Source organism: Lissotriton helveticus, chromosome 1_1, assembly GCF_964261635.1.
Source record: "Lissotriton helveticus chromosome 1_1, aLisHel1.1, whole genome shotgun sequence".
NCBI lineage: Eukaryota > Metazoa > Chordata > Amphibia > Caudata > Salamandridae > Lissotriton > Lissotriton helveticus.
Genome location: NC_136057.1, coordinates 1,630,466,783 through 1,630,482,504, shown reverse-complemented (window position 1 = coordinate 1,630,482,504; position 15,722 = coordinate 1,630,466,783). Strand labels below are relative to the sequence as shown.

The window sequence follows — 15,722 nt, the reverse complement described above, 5'->3', positions numbered from 1 at the left end:
AAGTTAGGAGCTTCTTAGGGATGGCAGCATACTGTGGGAGGTTCATCCGCAACCTAGCAACCATTGCCTAGCCCCTTCGAAATCTCACCAAGAAGGATGTCCCCTGGAGGTGGAACACAGAGGAGGACAAGGCGTTCAAACTAATAAAATCTGCTCTGCTTGATAGCACAACAATGACCTACTTCGACACCACGCGCAACACGGAGTTGCTGGTAGATGCGAGCCCCGTAGGCCTTGGAGCCCTGCTCACTCAAGAAACTGAACCAGGAACTTGGGTCCCGCTGGCTTTCTCAAGCAAGTCATTGACAGCCACACAAACCCGGTATTCCCAGATAGAGAGAGAAGCGTTGGCGATTAAATGGGCATGTAACCATTTCCATCTCTACGTCAGTGGACACCCGTTCCGGGTCGTCACAGATCATGAACCACTTGTGCCTTTGTTCAAAGAAACAGCACCCCATCGACCTCCCAGGATTGAACGGTGGGCTATTCAGTTACAGCATTATCAGATGGATCTAATATACCGACCAGGCGCAAAGAATCCTGCGGACTTCCTATCATGCCATCCGGCACCAGAATCAGAAGACTAATGTGAACAGGAAACGCAGACGGAAGATTTTGTCAACATGATCACTCAATGAGCATGTCCAAAAGCGCTCTCAGTTGATGAAATAAAGGAACAGATTAGGGCGGATACCGTCCTTCAGAGAGTAGCCAATGCTCTGCGAGGCAGCTCGTGGGATGAATTGCTCAAGAACATCCAAGATTGGAAAGAACAAGAACGAAGTCGCTTGAGGAAATTCTGGAAGATTCGGAATGAGTTGAGTTTAGCAGAAAACAGAATCGTACTCCGGGGCGGACGGATTGTAATACCACAAGGGCTGCAAGAACGGGAAACCTCCCTTGCCCACGAAGGTCATCAAGGCACAGGACGGATGAAATCAAGGATGAGGAAAAAGGTGTGGTTCCCTGACCTAGAAGATAGCGTCGATACGATGGTGCAAAACTGTTCCGCATGTCAGATCACGAGTAACGCTGAAGCTTCAGCACCAGTAATAACCGAAGGCCCCGCGCCGTCACCGTGGTCATGGGTGAGTCTTGATTTTGGAAGTTTCCCTGATGGGAGCGTCACCGCCATGCTTGTCGATAGCTACACTAAGTATCCAATGGTAGAGGTCCTGCCATCCACTGCCTTTACTCATCTGCGACCTGTCCTGGAAAGATAGTTTGCTCTGTTCGGCCTACCGCATGTCCTCAAGACAGACAATGGACCTCCGTTTCAAGGTAGTGAGTTCAAAGACTGGATGACATGTTTGGGGATCAAGCACCACCGGATCACCCCGCAGTGGCCTCAGGCGAACTGCGAAGCAGAACGGTTCATGCGTACCCTTAACAAAATACTGCGGATAACAGTAGCGGAAAAAAAGGATCCAGAAGTCGTCATGCACCAGTTCATGAGGGAATACCGCAGTACTCCTCACTGCACCACTCAGCATTCCCCGTGGTCACTCATGCGCACCGGGCCTCGATGAGACTGGTTGCCGGTGACTGGTGGTTGGGTGCCAGAACCGTATCACCCGGAGGAGGCCCAGGCCAAGAGGAAGGAAACCAACGACAGGGCCAGCTGGCGCTGACGAGCCAAAGTCTGTGTATTAGAGCCCGGATGTCACGTGTTAATTCGAAATCGATGGAGTGGAGGAAACTTCAGAACACCGTATGAGCCCGGTCTATGGACAGTTAGGTCAACCAACGGGACTGCCATTTCGGTTGAACGGGACAGAGAGACCCTCACAAGAAATGTATCATGGTTCAAGAAAGTTCCAACTCCAACTGAAACACCTCAAGAAGGAGACCTGTTGAGAACAGGTGAAGAACCGCTGGATGTGTCAGAGAGCGTTAGTGGCGAGGCCTCGCCTCAACGCGTGCCGGATTCCCCAACAATCAGTGCCGGATTCCCCAAGACACAGTAATACCGCTGGTGTTCAAAGCTGGGAGAGTCCTCGACAAGACCAGAGAGGTGGCCAGTTTCATTACAATCTCTGGCGAAATCCACAGCCGAGCAAGAGACTAGCTGATTTTGTATGTTGATATTCTGTTTAAGACTTTGTTGTTTTAAGAACCAAGTTGGGATGGGATGTAGTGGTCTAGTTATTCTCGGCATGCTTGCCCACCCCTGAACCAGTACCACAATTTGTATCACTCTCTGGCCAGGCGTGGCCAGAGAGTATAAAAAAAGGGCCTGGAGGTCGCTCGTGGCTTCCTGCTAACTCAGAGTGCCGTGTGTGTGTTCCTTTCTACAACGTCAGGGCCTGTGAATAGCACTACGAGCTGCTATACTGCCGTGCAACACCCACCACAACGCGTTTCGGCAATACCTTTTTCAAGCTTGAGAAAGGCATCGCCAAAACGCGTTGTTGTGGGCACAATAAAGTATAATTGTGCTATCCTCTGGTGTGTTGCGTGTTATCTTCTTCTGAGTTCCGGAGATTTAACCTTGTGTGGAAACTTATTACGCGGTTGTTGTTCACCGCTGCTGGCACCGGTGCCGTTAGGAGGAGGATCAGCAAAGTACGACGGAAAGTGCAGAAAATATATACATATATATAATTTTTTCCACTAAAAATCCAAAGGTTGCAGGAACGTTGTAGTGTTGTAGTTGGGTTCAGACTTCACACACACAAAACCATAGAGATTCAGCAGGTATAGTTATCTCAAGTAACTATAACTCGTGCCCGAAGGTTACTATAAATCATGCTCCCACCATGCACAGGTTTTGCATCAGTAATTTCACTGCAAATGCTGCAATATTATCACTGATGTCATAGAAGATGTCACGAGTAATGTAATATGTGGGGTAATTAGCAGTGCATGGCGTGGGCGTGAACTATAGTTACCTTAGGGCAATAGTTGTAGCCAAAAGCTGACCCACACATATATACAACACACACATAAAACACACATGTTCAAATAGATACAAAAGTTACACACCGTTACACAAGCAGATATACATAAAACACACACATTCAAATAAGACAAAAAAGATGCACACTGTTACACACTGTTCACAAACAATACAGAAACAGGCACAAACATCCACCAACAACCACGTACTGAGCACATACAGTTGAATAAAAAATTGCACACAAAAACAATATATCATCCATACAAAAAAGCACATGAGTTAAAACAAGCACCCAAGGTAAAAGGTACACACTAGTACACAAGCAGGCATGGCAGAAACAGACACAAACACAGTCACCAACACGCATGGACGCACACACAATACAATCACAGACAGGTACGTGCACTAACAAACTCACTCATACTTAAACACACACATTTAGTTTAGTAAATATGCTCCACACAGCTACCGGTTGTCCGTAGACTTCCAGTTGGAAGAGGCCTGGAAAAGTTTCCAGAGAAAGAAAAAGCCATCGAATGGCGAGCATCAGACACCATATCACATTAAAAATAAAATCAAGCAATGGCAAAGTCAATAGGTCTTGCCTGTGAGAGCTATTAGCTTTGTCAATGTTTTTTAGTTATGTTGTACAACATGCATGACAAAGGTATTAAAAAGTGTGTTATGACGCAACCAACACTCGCTGCGTCATAGTGTTTTTATTTTTTATTTTAGTCATGCTGTACAGTAGCCAGTCTGCCTTACAGCATGAGTATCAAACATTGACAAAGCCAATAGCTTTCTCGTATGTAATACATTTTGGATTTGTCGATGCCTGTCAGTGTTTTGCCATCATTAGCGATACCCCCCTATTATTAGAGGATTAGTCAATTAAACATGAGAAAAAAGACAGAGCATATAGGAAAACATCAAAGTTTGTCCTACAAATAATCCTCCGGTGTTGGGTTATGGTGTTGTACGACTCCTGGCTAATTTCTATGTTCTGTAACCCTATTCTGTTCATTAAAAGGCTGACTTTTTCTTTGTTATCTGCCTAGCCTACTTCCATTGACCACATATGAACCAAGAACATGAAAACAATTGAAACTCTAATTACCTCTAAAAGGTTGAGGGCGCTGGGTTCCATCTGCACCAGCCTTCCATAAAGCGTCACCCACTGGCTAATCAAACGCAGGATTTTCTGCCTTTTGTTGAAGGAGTACACAGCCTTCTCCTGTTCAGTGCCTTCTGATGGCTCCGCGTAGAAAGTAAGAAATTGTTAAGAAGGTTTGCTCATAGTATAAATCACGGCATTCCATCCTAAAGATATTGGGGCCCCTGGCAAGAAATGTTAACGGGCACCGGTTTGGAACACATTTAAATTTCATGACGATTTTTTTCTAATTCAATGTATTGCAAGGGGAAACATCCTTTACAACGCAACTTTTACAACGCACTACCATTACGACGCAACTTTTACAACGCAAGTCATTACAACGAATTGCGCTGGAGGGCGCTCTAGGATAGGAAATAGTTTAATTACTATCCAACACCTTCCCTACTATCCATGGGGACTGGAGTTGGAATAGTAAATTAAACTATTCACTATCGAGCGCCCCCCAACGCAAGTCGTTGTAACGACTTGCATTGTAAAACCTGCGTCGTAATGGCATGCGTTGTAAAAGCATGCCTTGTAACGTCATACATCCATTGCAAGTCAACTCTCTAAAACTAATTAGAAAAACTAGAATAATACATAAAAAATATATGTCTCTTCAGTTGGAGCAGCGTAGCAGAACAAGACAGAAACTACTGTATGCTTGTCGTGTTTACCACATCCCGCTCTAGCCTAGTGGCTGAATACATTATATGTGGATTTTCAATCGCAAGCAGACAGGGAAGAAAAGTTACTTAAGTCATACAGAACACACACAGTTCTTTGTGGTGAACTGCAACTGTGTTTCCTACAGTTGCCCTCAAAGGAGGTGTGCTCCTCCTCCCTGACAGGGGGAATGAGTTGTTCAAGTAACAAAGAGATGTTCGTTACGCTGGATCAGGAAAACTAATGGATTCATTAATTGTAAACTTTGAGAGAATGGGTCACCATAAGTAAAGCCCATGGAGGCAAAGACAGCACATTCACACTGTCATGATGCTACTTCTTTCTACCTCATGGTAAATCAGAACATGGGGTTTATTTTGACTTCAGCAGGTCCTTGTTACAGATTGAGACATGGAGAAGAAATTAGTTGTTGCCATAGTGTTCCATACAACATTATGCGCTTCACAAGTTTTCATGTTTCTAGTAAAATACAGATTTGGGATAACCTCAGGGATGACATCGGGGCGGGTGCTATAAATGTGACCATCATCGTAAATAAGGAACATATGCCTTACTGTTAGACTTCCATTTTGGTAAGAAAGATGACAGGTTTGATAATACTTTCTTCCAAAAGATCGCAAAGACCTTCATTTTCCTGGACTGTTGGGCGAGCATTCACAGACTTTCTGTCCATTTCACAGACTATCTACCCATTTCAAAGACTATCTACCCATTTCAAAGACTATCTACCCATTTCACAGACTATCTACCCATTTCACAGACCAGTTGCCCATTTTCTGTTCATGTCCATATGGAAGACCTTTTTTGTGGACACCGTGCTTCTATCCCATAAAGAATAGCAATACACTCCAAAGGATATTGATGTAGTAGGGACTGACACAGCTGCGAGGTCGGCATGAAAACACTGTGGGTCAGTAGGAAATCACCAAAGAACGTGTCTGTAAAAAAAGAAGTAGAAAATGTAAATACAATTTGAAGATCCTGGTTTTTGTCAGCAACAGAGGTAAATATTTGTGTTCACCACGGTTACTGCAAAAAGGAGAACACAGGGTTAAAAGATTGGTGAACATGATGGAGTAGTTGACAGTTCCATGATCCTCTCTGTTTGATACATGTTCAACAAAAATAATAATTATAAAAACATTTCTAATGAAAAGCGTGCTTCATAACACAAAAGTGTGTCCAGTGACAGTCAAGGAGTGCACTTAGCAAATTCTTTCATCTGACAGATGGTGGTTATTATACACAGAGCACCCAGGAATGGAAACATGTGGTCTGTTTTCAGATATAAACCTCTCTCTTGATTCTCAGTTTTTATTTGGCCCATAAATGTTTTGAAAATCAAAGTTATTTCTAGAAACTAAAATTGATCTTGAATCTCAGGTGGGTTCCATCCACAAGTTATTTCTGTAAATCACGTATCCAATTGACTATGTCAATACAATTAATCGAATCAGAAACATAACTGGCATTAGCTTTTTTACTTAACTTCCACGCTTTCCCGAAATTAAAGCACATCTTGTGGTATCTCACCCTGTGGTCTCTTCTATTGGTAATCACACCTGTGCCCTGTCAAGCACACCTGTGAGGGTCACTGTGATGTCATATGCTGTAGGTTCCCATATCACAAAAACCGAATAAAGTTTAAAGAGAGAGATTGGCACTTATTATCAGGAAACGATATTGAAAATATGACCCTGTTTGAAAGAAATTTGTCTGCTTCAGTGGGAACACTGAGAAAACACTTGCTTAAAAAGTTCAGGGCAAAATAAGCTGGATAGTATGAAAGGTTGAATTGGCTTATACATGTGATACCCAAATTCTTGAACTGCATAATGCACTTTACTATTGCATATTCTGTCCTTTTTGATTTTTTATGAATTTCTTAATCTTCTTTACATATGGATTGAAATTATTTTGGGTAATGTGTTGAAATGTGGTTGAAATTCACTGTATGATAATAATTTGAATTTATAGATTTGATAACCATCTGTAATTCATGTTTTAAAATGTACACTTTTATGATTCTTCTTGTGAATCGAAATAACGTTTTATGACTTGACTTGACTGTTGGAGGATGAGCTGTTTATGGTTGGATGGGATTTTCATTGATTAAAATAACTTGAACCTTTGACAGGTCTCCTATCTCTTATCTTACGCATACACCTGTGAAGAGACTACTTTTGGAATGTTACACATCTTTTCTCCACAACATTTCTGCCTCTGTAAAATATCCTGGTATATGGTTTGGGCTATTTTAAGAAAGCATGCCCAAATTATATTCAATCAGTAGTTTAGTTATCACACTCAATTCAGAACTTCTAACTGTCATATTATGAAATCTACAAAACAGACGTAGAACCACTTCCCCAACCCCTCTCAAGGAAAAATGTACACTGTGTCTTCACTTCATCATCTTACAAGATAGCACATGATATAGTAATACATAGCTATCGATGATGCTAAAAATGTCTACATTGACACAGCTTTCTAAATTTGAAAGTTTGGGTGCTCTGTTCTTAGCACGAAAACCCGCAGGGTGACCTTGATCTTGACAAAATATTTAAGTGAGTTTCATACACAAAGATCTCCTACCTGAACTTTTATTTAGATGAAAAGTATATTGAAAAATTAAGTGAATAGAAAATGATGACCTATCCAAAGCTTTCAGTACAAGATACTTAATGACAGGGGTAGAGAAAAAGTTGACCTTGGCATTTCAGAGAAAGAAATAGTAACACAAAGGAAATAATTTACAAAAGGAAATTGTGGTACAAAACCTGTCTGATCATATATGGATGAATCTAGCTTCATTGTCTCCAGCAAATGTTCGAAGATCTTCTCAGGAGTACCAGACATCACTGTGTATCTGAAAAACAGAGCAGTCAGTCAACTAACCAAGAAGAATCCTTGTGGGATATTTTACCAGATCATGCCCCTTCCAAGCACCTCACTGCCTTCTAAACTTCAATAATTATTGTGTGAAGGTCCTTAAAACAAGCTAGAAATATTAATAAGACAGTATTTTGTTAAACTATTGATGACTGGAAGGTTAAGAGATCCCATGTTCTATACCATTTCCTGCCTCACCAGGTGATGGACAATATCATGCAGCTGAAGTGGGTGAAGATCAGCATGAATATATTGATTTATTATTCTTCAGTGCATATTTAAAGATTGTTAACAAGGAAGATTTTATTGAATCGAAAAGTGGAGGACAAAAAAGAACTCAATTGGTCAAATAATGGTTAGCTTAAATCAACCATGAATTTGTACAATCATGATACAAAAACTTAAGCTTTTAACTCTAACAGCCAAAGTATGAAAAAGCTAAAATCTCCACTTCCTACATTTCAGCAAATTAAGATTTTACAAATCCAGATGATTTAGTATTTTTGCAATAAGTGGGCCCCATGCTAGAATTTGAAATCGAAATAATAGCACGGTTTTGCATTGGATGTCGAGATAACGTTGTTGTAACGGTGTTGATGCATGTATGTATATGTTAATGCAATCAAGTCAATGTGATGGGGATGCCCTGACAGTGCTTCAGCAGGTACTCCTATCAAACTTTGTTACAGTATGCATTGTCATCTCAAAGACAGACAATTTGCCAGTAATTTGCCTGTGCCCCAGTTTGAACCTTCCACTATGCTTTGGTTAGAACACCAACAGAATATATCCCGACATCAAACATCTGCAAATGTCAGCATATCAGAAGGAGCCATGGTAGGGTGTTCTATGCAACCTTTTGCCTTTCAGTGATTGTACACAGCTAACTGCTGAGGGTTTGCACTGTTCCATTAAACCTTGGCAGGGTTGTGTGTTTACGAATTAGCACATGAAGGATATCCATTTTATTACTTCTCAGTATTCTTTATGTAAAGGAATATAAATTCCTTTTTCAAGGTATTTTAAGGTTAATCTGTAGAATGTTTGAAGACTTTAAAAACAACACAATCCCTATGATTTGGCTGTGGGTCAACTTATACATTGGGAAAACTTGTTTTGAATTACATGTGCAATACATGAAGTACCCTAGGAAAAAATGTGGTTGTTGTTCATGCAAGTGCAGACTTTTCAAAAGGGGTTGTAATGAAATGAGTTCCGCCCAGATTTTCCGCTTTTTGATAACCTGGTTTTTAGACCTTTCCTGTGGGTGACTCTCACTACCTAAGTGTCACCTTCGGTAATAACATTGCAATTGGATGGCGGGTGCCTACCTCCAGTGTCCACCTTTTAAGATAAGGCCACTGCAAAGTAGCTAGGTTAAGGAGCATTTAGCTGGTTACACGTGTTTGAGTTGCACATGTGAGACTACTGTCATGTACAGACCATTTACTGTACACAGATATCTTGGCGAAGAGGGGACTCTGCTTGGATAGATGTTGACCTGAGGTAGGCCCAATAATATTATTGGTAACTTCATATGTCCGGCCAATAGGGCTTACCGGCTTATCTGCAGTGTCACTGTATTATGCACAGAAGGGGGAAATCAGCCTTAAATTGCAGTTCCGGCCTACAGAGTCCAGTGAGGTATCACACTAGGGTAAAACATGTACGGCAAGTTTGAAAATGCAAGTCCAAGGAACCTACAAGTACAACTTATGGGTCTTCCAGAATTGTCATATATCTCTGGCTCAAATCGGGATCAGTTTCCAGGCCTTTTGTTACCATGCTAGGCCACGTTAATTACTCCACAGCAGAAGGAACAAAGGCCTCTCCACAAAATGGAGCAACTTACATTGTTTCACTCTGCTCCTGAGTAGGAGGAGGTGTGGAGGAAAATCTGCATCTGCAAATTAGCTGTCACACTCTACCTGGGTTGATACAGCCCAGCCCCACTTAACAAATGAGGAAGTCCTGAGATCTGAAGTCAACACCAGAAGGGCACCCCTTTGGAGTTTTGTGGGAAAGTCCATGGCAGTGATGTTAGCTAGGGGTGTGGCGGAGGCTCCAAGAGGAGATGGGCACATAAACCACTTGACAGCATCGTCTTGGATTGTCCCAACATGCTGTGCTGGAGGGTTGAGACAGGAGTCAAGGGGTGATGCAGCATGATCCGACTGGCAAGGGTTGCCTGGCATCAGGACTTTCCATCTCCACTTAAAACTCTGCACAACGAAAACAGAGAGGTGTACACTGTCATTGGACAGTGGCAACACTATGGACAACTGGAAGGACAAGTCCCCATATGCCCTAATGGACTAAGGATTCTGGCTTGCAGCTGACCCCCTGGCCAGTAGGTCTCTCCATGGTCAGTGAAGTTTGCTCCATTACACCTCCTAAGGACTATTTGTGGGAAGACCTGGACTTCTGTGCCCCAGCAGGAGGATAGTAGCACCAGTGACAAAGCAAAGGAGAACAGCTGCTGTTGAAGAGAGCAAGTGAAACCTTGCTCTCTGCAAAGTGTGGAAGCACAGAGGCCAGGAGCTTGGGGCCTCCTCCCCATCTGCAGGGTCAACGTATTAAAAAATGGATCCTGGGATCCCATCGCCAGGCCCAAAGAGATACAGCACAGCCCCACTTAACAAATGAGGAAGTCCTAAGATCTGTCCTGGGACACCAACCCCGGGTATCGATGAGGAGAAAGGAAGAAGATGCGCTTTTGCACCATCGCCCACAATGGCAGTGAATTCACCGCTGCTCCCCATGCCCATGACTGGGGGAGCATGGCGTCCAACACAACTCCAACACCCTGCCCATATGGGGCAGGCATGGAGAATGCAAAAGCCTGGCAGAAAGAGAGCTGTGCAGCACAGGAGTTGGTTCCCTGTTCTGCCCCTACAAAAATACACATCTGGGTGTCCGAGGTGGGACCGGTGATTCCTAACAACAGAAACGGCAAAAACAAAAAAAAAGACAAGAGCATGAAGCCCAGGCAACATAAAGTAGAGTGGTGGAAGCTCTTTAAATATGCACGCTCCACAAAGGGAGCACCACATAATGTACTGAGGGGCTGTATTTGTGCAAAGTTTGCTTCCTTCTGGTAGCTCTAGGGGGCAGGGGAACCACCAATACTTAAAAAGAAAGCTGTGGGGGGATGCATGTGACACAGTAGAACCCCCAAAGAAGTTTAAAAAATGCCCCCTTAGCATCCAGGGCCAAGGAAGTGATGACCTCCAGGTTTTTCAGCATTAATTTCAGGTCATTCCCAAGGTTAGAACTTTACTTTTAAAGCCTGGGAGTGCAAGGACATCTAGTGGTTGGTGCTATATGTGCAAATTATGTAACCTAAAGGATTCAAGAAAGGCACAGACACATTATGGGGTCGATTCCGATTCGGGAAAAACTGCTCCGAATAGCCGTACGGAGCAATTTTCCCATACGAATCGTACCCTGCAACGTCTCCCGTACGTACGACGAAGTACAATTCATACCAGGAGCTGGACTCCGTACCAATCGTACAGAGACCGTACAAATCTAATCCCCATATGAATCTCCCTCGGAACCCGCTGTATGCGACATCCGTACAGTTCACGGCTGGTTTTTCCGACCCAGCAAGTACGATTCGTTTCGGGTACGCACCGTACGACGCTTTTTCTACGGGAGCCGAAAACATCCGGAAAAGCTGAGTTTGCCTCGAAACAGGTACAGAACGCCCCCCCCCGGGTACAGTGCGTACACCCCATGATCGCAGGGGTACGGTCCGTACCCCTGCAATCATGGGGTGTACGTACCTTACCCCGCGATCATGGGGTGTACGGACCGTACCCCATGTTCGCTGGGTGTACAGTGCGTACACCCTGCGATTGCGGGGTACGGTGCGTACACCCCATGATCGCAGGAGTACACACCGTACCCCTGCGATCATGGGGTGTACAGACCGTACGGTGTGTATGTGATTGTGTGCTTTTCCGTACGAATCGCCCTTACCTGGCATGGACCGTACGAATCGCGTCCTCATACCCCGGTCCGGATTGTACTCGTTGGGTCGTACGGCATGTTTATGATTCGTACGGAGAGGGCTCGGATACAAATCGTACGGACGTTTTTTTTCCAGGATCGGAATCGACCCCTATGTGATTTAAAAATGCTTTCTTTAAAAATATATTGCTGACGGTGATTTATGATAAATATTGCAATACTTTATTGATAATAATAATTGCATGTAAAACATGGTTACTGATTTCCGTGATAGATGGTTTTCAATGTGCAATGTTTGGTACTTTAATGTGATGACCCTGACACAGCCAATAGATCTGGTTTATTTAGAGTGACACTCTTCCTATATTGCAATGTGCTGTATGGGGAGGGATACTGTGATCGATATGGGGTCGAGTGTGATATCAGAATCTCATTGAAGGTATTTCCGCTTACCTTATGTATATATTTTTAAATTGCAGCATAGTAGTTTGTAGTGTGTGTGTAATCAATGCAATTTTCCTTTTCCAAGGGTAAAGCACAGACTGGACAATAATGTATTGAGTGTTATTGTTGTGCGCCAGCAAATGGTTATTACTAGCCCTCACCACCTCCCCTGAGTAGGCCTTGCATTGCTCTGCTTCCCTGAGAGAGTCCAGTGCTAAAATGGGGTGCTTTGTTTCAAGTAAGGGAGTGATTGTAGACATATTATTTGTAAAGACCTCACACCCTTCCCAAGGAATTACCCCATGTCCTTACAATAGTAAAATGCCACTGTTAGACTTGGCATCCTTGGCATGGTTTCTCCTGGCTGATCTCCTGTTCTTGACTGTTTCACACACTACTTGGTTGCCGCCAGTTGCCAGTTGATTGCTGAAGAGAGGGGGACTTCTAACCCCAGAAGACTGTGCTCAGGAAGTGGGGCCCAACGCCTATTTCAACCTGCGAAGTCATCCGCGAAGCGGGACGCGCTACTTGTTTGCCGCCAGTTGGTTGCTGATGAGAGGGGGACTTCTAACCTCAGAAGGCTGTGCTCAGGTGGCGGGGCTGACGCCTATTTCTACCTGAGTCCGCGCCCATAAAGCCCGGAGTAGGTCAGACTGGGCCCCCACTCGTGGTTTGTTGAGCAGTGGCCAGGACCATCTACCGGGAGAACCTCAGTGCCGCAGACGCCTCCAGGGAGCTGCTGATAAGGAAGTGTGCCTCGTCAATCAATCCTGGGATTTTTATACCACCGATTACATTATCGTCACCCGAGCAGGTAGGAGTAGGACAAGGAGCAATTACTGATTGGGTCTAAGTTAGGAGGGGGCTGGCTGTGCTTGTTCGTGCACAACATTGTGAAAAGTCTTTCTTGAATTCTTGGGCTAAATCTACCCTATTCTTGGGGGCCGAGACCCTTGAGGCTATTTCCTTCCAATTGGTGACTATGGGAAAACACAATAGGATAGTGGCAGGTGCACATGCACCACAAGGGACCACTATGGACTCTTTCCTCGTAAGAGTTCAGGGGATCATTGATAAGGAGATTGAGCTTGTTGCTCAATGCCTGTCCCGCTTAGAAGTGCCCTGTCCTCAGCTCAGCCCACTTGCTTGCTCAGGGCTCAACACAGACTCAGGTGAAGGGACTGTAGTAGTGGACTTGGGCTCCTTGTTGCCTAGTTCTAGCATCAATATACTAGGGGCGGACTCTTTTGTCATGAGGGCCTCCGATACCTCTGACGCCCTGAACAAGGAGATTCAGAACGTCGAACGCAGACTTTCCCCAGGGGACCCAGCACCACTACCATCTGACTATCCTAGTGAAAGAACCATTTTTCTCACATCTAGTTGATCCCTCTATCTCCACCATCCCCACCAAATCTGTCACAACTCACCCGAAATTCACAATTTCCTGCATTGCAGACACATTCCACCTACCATCAGGATTTGCCGAACTGCCGGCAACGGGGTAAAAAGGGGGCGGAAGAACAACTGCCAAGGCAACCACCACTGCCTCTCAAGAAAGTGTAACAACTCCTCCACTTCTAAAGGACGACTTGTGGTTAAAAACAGTCATTTATTAGTTCATTACAGACACTTATAGACAGATTGTCCAGAATCGAGGCTAGTTTAGAGATTTTAACCTCCACTTAAGAAGGCTTGAGCCACCCTAACCGGGATAGGGCGACACAGTCGTCTTCACAACTCGATTTGTCTGCAGTACCACAATGTCGCTCTATTAATGGCCTGGTCAGTTGGGACCCCGAAGTTGGGGTGATCAAACCACAGCTGCTCCTCAAGGAGATATGTTTTCCGGGGGCCACCAAAGACCTTCCAAATTGCCAAAACAGCTAGCCACTCACTTGCTCCCTGAAACGACTTGTGTAAACTGCAACATTCTGCCCTCACAGAGGGCAAATGTGGTCCTCACAGATGAACACGGCCTGTTAAATGGGGGTCAAACATCTTGCAACTCAAGACTAGCCCTTCCTCCAGCTGCTTGTCCCTACGCGTTAGTTTTGACGAATGTCCCTAAACTAGATAATACACAGAAAGAATCTACGGCCCAGCGTATGTAATTGTATCTACATACATAGGGGTGGTCGGTGGGAGATACTTCCTTGCATTTTAATGGATAGAAGGGTGTTTTGGGTAGGCCGTTCAGCTAAATCCTTTGAGGGGGACTGCGTGGCAGTTAATTTAAATTTGCATTTTCTGGTCCAACAACTGTTCACTCGCTTACCCGCTAGCCCATAACAGAACAGTCAAATATTTGTGCTGCCACTCAGGTTTTTCTACAAACCAGTCAGGCCTACTAATTGGGAGCAGGCACCCCCGATATCATCTAGTAGTAATTTTTATGAGCCCCCGCTTTATTCATCGGGTTGACCTTTTACTGCTTTCACCGTTTACAACCAATGTGGTGCCCTAACAGATCTAGATGGCTGCGATTGACAGTGGGGGGTAGGAGTATCTCTACTCCCGCTCAAAGCCATATTTTATCAGTACCGGAAATCCCCACACTTTTCAAGGCTAGATCTACCCGTACACCCAATTATAGAGATCACACTAAATTAATTTCCTGGAATGTAGCCGGTACGAGATCAAACATTTTCGATCCAGAGTGGTTAGCAATAGTCTAAAATTACGATCTGATCTGCCTCCAGGAAACATGGGAAACAGGACCCATTAACCTAGACGGCTATAATTCCTTTTGCACACAAGGCTCGCCCATCTACTTCAGGTCCGCCAGAGGGGGGATTGTAATTCTGCTAAAAACAATTTTAAATCAGTAGTTTTGTTATTTCAGAACGATTCTCCTTATTATCGCTTCTTCCACTTAAAGGGCCCGGGTGGCAACTCAACTTTAGTAATTAAAATTTCTATAATACCAATTTTAATGGCAACATGAAACAGGTCATAGAGATGTTGGAAGGGGATATTACCATCATTCTTAACAGTCTTAAGCAAACCCCAAAAACACTATGGGTGGGCGATTTCAGTGCGCACTGCTGCCCCTCTTCAAATAGATCAGTATGCAGTATGCATAATGAATTAGGTGACTCCATCCCACATTTCATGCACTACATTTATGGTGATGCATTGAATAGGTTGTTTTTTATTAACGATTTAGAAATAATGAATCCCATACACCCCAGGGCTGGGATCCTACAAAACACTTTTGGCACAGCCACACAGGGTTCAACCCTAGACTATTCTTTGGTCTCACTGTCTTTAAAAAGTTTATTTTTAAAACTACAATCATGTCTCTTGGTTTCTGTGACTATGCTGCCATAACTGTAGACTTGGAATGGGAGGGATCCCACTTGGAGCAGATGAGGTACATAAACCCAAGATAGCTTGGAAAAATGGGATAATCCTCCAATGGGAAATGGTAGACAAGGCAATAATTGCCGCAGCTGTGATCGGGAATAGCTCAAATGACATATTGACTTGCTTGGCAACAAGTCTTGATCCAATACCGGTAACCATGGCCCTTGACTGGATATTATCAGAGATGAAACAGGGCTTAACTAAGAAAAGACCAACTTCAAACGTGTTAGGCCCTAAATGGATTTATCACTCATGCACCAAGTACCTATCAAACTTACATCCGGCCCTTAGATTCAT

At 44.0% G+C, this 15,722-nt stretch overlaps 1 protein-coding gene across 2 annotated transcripts in view; it reads right to left on the bottom strand.

The window, feature by feature from the left end:
• The window catches only part of RAPGEF3 (Rap guanine nucleotide exchange factor 3), a 1,135,646-nt gene that overhangs the window by 498,602 nt on the left and 621,322 nt on the right, over nucleotides 1-15,722 (bottom strand). For both annotated transcript variants that reach the window (XM_078688545.1, XM_078688554.1), the window contains exons 12-14: nucleotides 7,526-7,614; nucleotides 5,605-5,683; nucleotides 4,020-4,170 (exon numbers count right to left, since the gene is read on the bottom strand). In XM_078688545.1, the coding sequence (XP_078544671.1) occupies nucleotides 4,020-4,170; nucleotides 5,605-5,683; nucleotides 7,526-7,614 (319 nt within the window). The remainder of the gene's footprint in view (nucleotides 1-4,019; nucleotides 4,171-5,604; nucleotides 5,684-7,525; nucleotides 7,615-15,722) is intronic.